Below are 5,598 nucleotides of genomic sequence, written 5' to 3' on the forward strand. Positions count from 1 at the left end.
CTCCAGATGTAATTTAGGAATTGAGATGTCCTTCAAAATGGCGCACTGAGATTGATTTCCGGGTCACAGACAGGAGGAGGGAGGAGAGAGGAGGCACAAATTAGAGAAATGCTCAAGGCCCACAGGTCTCAAACTCATGTAGCAAATATATAAGGGTTCAAGTCCGACCTGTGGCCCTTTGCTGGATGTCACCCCCCCCCTTTCCTGTCTATCTCTCAAGCTGCACTGTCTAATAAAGGGAAAAAGGCCCCCAAAAAAATATATAAAAAACAAACAAACAACAACACAGCGTGTCAGGGTTGAGCCCACGCCTCGGAGCGGTTGGTGAGCAGTGGACCATCAGTATCAGCAGCCTTGGGGATTCACTGTTAGCACTATAAGCTATATGTGTCGGTGTTGGCCTTTTTACAGCTCTTTGTGAAAGCAGCATTGCCAGAAATTGGCATAGCCTCTAATTTTTTGTTTGGAAAGAGGCCAAGGCCATAATGCGCTCAGTTCCCAGTAGGCATTTCAAATGGTGTTGCATAGCAACTAATAATCCTTTTTGTCCAATCAAGAAGCTTTTTCTGCACTGTTTCCTAATCATTATTTATCCAAGGGAGAGCATAGCTCCTTCTCAGGAGCAGCTGCTTGATATGCACTTACAGTAGAGCTGTTCACACCTGGGACTACTTCTTCTCTAAGGTTATTGGTCAGTGGTCATCATGGTAGCAACTGGTAGCAACTGGTAGTTCAAGTCTTCTCCTGGCTCAGCTCAGAGTACGGGGCGGACCTTTGTAAGTGTGTATATTGAATCTTTACCCTGTTTAGGTGCTAAGATGGAGTGGAAGGAACAGGATGGATCGATGCTGAACCTCAGCCTCCACCAGCCCCGAGCTCACACAGTGCGAGCTGAGGACAGCTGTCCTGTGCAGGACTCCCCACCTCAGACCACAGGAGGCTTCGACAGTAGGAAAAAACCAAGTGCGTCCAGAAAATGTAGCAGTTCAATATGTGATACGCTTCCTCAGCTAAGTTAGAAGAACAATGAGAAGAGAGAGTTCCTTCTAGAAACAAGGTTGTCGTGGTCTCTTTTAGACATGATTGAACACTGAATGCACCATCGAGTATAGGATGATTCCAAAACAGTACCTGTGCCAAAAATGATGAAGCCATTTGAGAAGATTGTGAAGGATGAGCTCCTTCCCACAGTTTAAACCAAATTAGACCCGCTCCAATTTGCTTACAGGTCAGTGTTGATGATGCAACAGGTACACTTTAAATGTGATTTTGGCACACCTAGACAGCACTAAGACTAGTTTTTATTGATTTTTCCTCAGCTTGAAACCGTATGCAGCCTCCCATTTTAGCCGACAGGTTAAAGAGCATCCACAACATTGATCCTGGCCGGACACACTGGCTGACTTCCTAACCGAAAGGTCACAATGTGTGAAGGTCAGTGAGGTTTGATCAGATGTTCTTTTGTCCTCTCTAGGAATGTTCCTGGTGACTAATTTTGCCGCCGATTGAAAACAAATTAAAATTTAGACTATAGTCGGCTAGTCTAAGAGTAAGAAAACAGTCAGACTTAAACACAATGTAAAGAACACACAAACCACACACACACACACAGCCAGGCTTCAGTTACTCTTAGATACCCTGATATATCTTGATACACACATTTGACGGGGGGGCAGTTTGTTATATTATTGCCATTTAAATGTCAGCAACATATGGAATGCCGGACAATGCTGTGAATGATTAGGAAGAAAATGAGGACGCTGTTATGAGACAAAGAGAGAGATCAGTCTTGTGGCTGCTTCATTGTTGTGGCATAACTGATCAAACGTTGTTACAACTCAGGGAGCAGATTACCAAACACTGCAGTCAGTCAGCATATACAGCGAGGCCTTCTTAGATTTCAGGAACAATGTGGTGTTCATCTCAGGCTGTTGAGTGTGTGTAGCAGTGCAGATATGTGGCCACTGTAGCTGACCACAGGCTTACGATTGAGCTTCATGTGGACACTGGTTGTAAGAAAGCTCATCAGTGGATGTATTTTTATTGAAAGCTTTGAAGTTATGTATTAATGTTGATAATATATTTATGAAAATGTTGTATTCCTGTTTGATTGAAGCAGTCCTCACATTCTTGTTTGTTAGCTGGTACCTTCAAACACAGGAACAGATTACAGGTTATAGTCAACAATAAAGATATCACTTGAACCTGGATCTTTTTGGGGCATTTTGTCTACCCAAGTGTGAATTGAGACAAGTCCTCTATCTACATGTGTCCATGTCTTACTTCTAGGTGTGTCCCCCCGCCATGCAGTAATTGGAGCCCGACCCTTCTGCTCCCCTGAGTACAGCCTCAACTTCCACAAGTTAGGCTCAACATTACCTCACAGCACATTCGGGTAACTCCTCTACCGAACAGCCTTACTGTAATATAAGCTTGTCTAGCTCTTCAGTGCACCAGCACCTAATAGCTTATTGTGTAATTGGTTAATAATAAAGCCAGGTAGTAACAACAGTTAGCAGCAAACCGCAACATTCATTGTATTTGCAGTTTTGACAGAAATCTAAAATTATAATAATTATTTGCAAAATACCTGCACTGTACCCCCCTCGTGACTCCTAGCAACAAGGAAGTGTTCCGCTGCACTTCCTGTCTACGCTATTACACAGATTCAGTAAGTCACATAACAGATCAGTCCAGTTTTACATGATGTGATCATTATTTTGTAAAGAGCTGATTATTCAGTAAAAGAAAAAATATTACATAGTTGGGTGAAATAGTTTAATGGTGGAAACAAGGTGCTTAGTAATTCTGCAGCATAGATCTTCTTTTTAATGTGACGTCAGGTCACAACCTCCTCATAAATGTGGACCTGTGTTCCCAACCAAAATCTCAGTGGGTGTGAACTGATGGGTACCAACATTTGTGATCAAAATGTTCTTGTTTGTTTCCTAAAGCTGTGCTGTGAAAGCTGGAAGTTGCTGAATGGAGCTTTACAGGACAGGAGGTTAATCAACACAGTGTTTACTGAATAAACTCAGTCAGTCACTATAGAGTGCAGTTTATCCATCACATCTGTGCAGCTGTTAAAAAACTGCAAAAAAGAAAACTGCACATGTTGATTTTCATGCTATATATTCATATTTCCCATACCAGCACAAAATGTATTTCTATTTGCAGAAGTTGAATGTTTTCAAGGTACAAGTGAATGCAGCAATATGATGTGTTCATACGTTATGTAGTCATGTGGGGGCAAACTGAGTCAAAATATATCAGAGCCTGTTGGTGGATGTTTGTGTCCAAAGGGCCTCACAGTGCTGAGGGTCTTCCTCTCTACACTGTATCAGAGGAACCGGAGACATTTGTCCAGCAGATGGTGCCATTTCCATTTTTATCAGTGCAGAGGAGAAGAGCTGAAGCCAACTGCAAAACAGATTTTACACATGGGATGAGGGCTTGTGTTCTGTTTTTTAAATATTTGTATTTCTTTCAGAAGAATGTCCAATATCAAAGCAGATACCTCCATCCCTCTGCAGCCCTCTACCAATACATGGTGAGTTCACAGCTATTACTGCAAACATTACATGTACAGTGTGTATTACATTATACTGCATGATGGGCTTTATTTGATCATTTTATACTCAGCATTTCAGAACTGCCTCGACACAGCTACAATTTAATGGGTCTTTTTTTTAAGCTAAGCAGACGTTTAAATAGAGCAGGATAAAAGGTTAGGATGAGGGAATAAGATGTTTTCTGCCTTTACTGACAGCGTGCCGTACCTAGAGAAAAAGAGACTCCTGGACAGACAAGAGGAGATCCAGGAGGTGAAGCAGCTGGACAAGTGGAAGCCTGCTGTCTGCATCTTTACAGCAGTGCTGGAGGGCTTAGATGACAAAGCCAGCTGACGAATCATACAGCTACTATAATACTAACTGCACACTCTTATCTTCATCTGAACTCTATAAGAGATACACACTTTGGATGGATTTAAGACAAATAAGAGCAAAATGTATCTACCACATTGTCAAAGAGTCATCTGTCTATTTGTCTCTCTATTCCATTTTTCTTGGTGTCACTAAGGGTGGCTGTTCTAGCTTTTTGCTTGTATTTGTTTCTCTTCATCCTACAAGTGCTTGGATATCAGTTACTGTAAGACTGAGGGCCCTGTCACCCTTGGTGAGCGTCTGTAGTCCTAGTTTTTGCTCTCGTCAGGCCGACTGATCATGTTGAATCAGGCCATCGGTGAGAGAAATCGCTCTGATTGGCTGTGCAGCTTAAGTGCACCAGAAGAGAAACAGAAGTGAGCAAACGACTTCATCGAAAGGGCACGTATGAAAGGATCGTCTTGTTTTTCAGCTTTATCTCTGATCTGAACACGATATTTCTCGATTAGAAGCTGCTGTTTAACAATATCTGAGCGAGAGTGGGCAAACCTACGTCCACAGGGCTGCTTTTGCTTATATGTGCAGTCCTAGGTCTTCCAGTGTCCCACCTGCTGGTATGGAGAGGCAGGCATAGAACGTACGTGCAGTGTGCTCTAGTGTCACTTTTTGGCCAAGACACAGGCGACGTGAGGTGATGTAACACCTCTTGGCTCTTGATGCTGCTAGTCCGTTGATGTTGGTTTGGTGTGTCAGGGCCTTTACAGCGTCCAAACTTTGGAGGTTCAAAGTTTTAGCCACTCCAATAGCCACCGTTAACTTCTGAATGGTAGGTAAAAGTAATATACCTTCTCTATTTCCTTGGGGTAAGATACGTCTATATTATAGACACAACACGGTGTACAGTGTTGGGTTCTTATTTAAATGATAACATTTCATGTCATGTCATGTGATGAGTTTGAGCTGTAATTATTTCTAAATGTATTGGTTAATTATTATACTTAATTATTCACATGATTATTTCATAATGTCTACTTTTTCATTTTGGAGTTGCATAGTGACGGTGTTCTTCCAAACAGCAACAACTAAGTAACTTAATGCTTAATGTGAGTCATGGATGATTGTAAAGCTCTCCATATTCTGGGCAGGAATTAAGTGCATTTGACCATTTGGCAATGTCCTTGTAAAATTTGGCTGACTGTTGTAAACAGTTGGTGATTACTACAACTGTGCATGCAGCATATCCTAATTCTCATAATACTGCTAGTGTTACCAAAAGGGGTAATTTGTCCCCGACTGTAATAATTGTATAATTATTTTTAAACGATTTTCTTAATACTCATTTAGGTCAGTTCAGTACAATTCAAGTACCCCTTTAATAATATGCGGTGACAGCAATAGTTACAGCTGAGCCACCCTAAGTGCTGTGCTGGGGGTTTCTGTGATATGGACCGATCAATGTTGTGATAATGATTTAATCGATAAGCCCCATGGCCCTCAAGCCAACCAAATAAAATAGAATTACTGCCTCTATCTTGAACACTGTGCTGTTGCTCGTACTGTTACCTCTCTGGAGTCAGCAGTTCTGGCTGTATCAGCTGCTGCTATGGTAAAATGTTCCATGGCTTTTTAAATGCAATAAGGGCTTTCTGATAAAAGGCGTCAACCTTGAATGCTTCACATTGTTGTGTTAGTGAATGATGTGTGCCTTCCACTT

At 41.8% G+C, this 5,598-nt stretch overlaps 1 protein-coding gene across 1 annotated transcript; it reads left to right on the plus strand.

Annotated features, from left to right (window-relative positions):
* The first annotated feature begins 821 nt into the window (after positions 1-821).
* LOC118340846 (spermatogenesis-associated serine-rich protein 1-like) lies at positions 822-4,737 on the plus strand. Its single transcript, XM_035678997.1, has 4 exons — positions 822-963; positions 2,290-2,395; positions 3,491-3,550; positions 3,770-4,737. The coding sequence occupies exons 1-4, from the start codon at positions 846-848 to the stop codon at positions 3,903-3,905; spliced, it is 420 nt and encodes a 139-aa protein (XP_035534890.1). The 5' UTR covers positions 822-845; the 3' UTR covers positions 3,906-4,737.
* The last annotated feature ends 861 nt before the right edge of the window (positions 4,738-5,598 follow it).

Source organism: Morone saxatilis, unplaced genomic scaffold (assembly GCF_004916995.1).
Source record: "Morone saxatilis isolate NCDOM2014 unplaced genomic scaffold, NCSU_SB_2.0 Contig7, whole genome shotgun sequence".
Classification (NCBI taxonomy): Eukaryota; Metazoa; Chordata; class Actinopteri; family Moronidae; genus Morone; species Morone saxatilis.

What these genes read in the sequence shown, in the direction of transcription:
- LOC118340846 (XM_035678997.1), top strand. Translation starts at nt 846, where the DNA reads ATGCTGAACCTCAGCCTCCACCAGCCCCGAGCTCACACAGTGCGAGCT. An exon ending in CGACAGTAGGAAAAAACCAA is followed by an intron (nt 964 to 2,289) that starts GTGCGTCCAGAA and finishes TCTTACTTCTAG; the next exon opens with GTGTGTCCCCCCGCCATGCA. An exon ending in CAGCCCTCTACCAATACATG is followed by an intron (nt 3,551 to 3,769) that starts GTGAGTTCACAG and finishes CTTTACTGACAG; the next exon opens with CGTGCCGTACCTAGAGAAAA.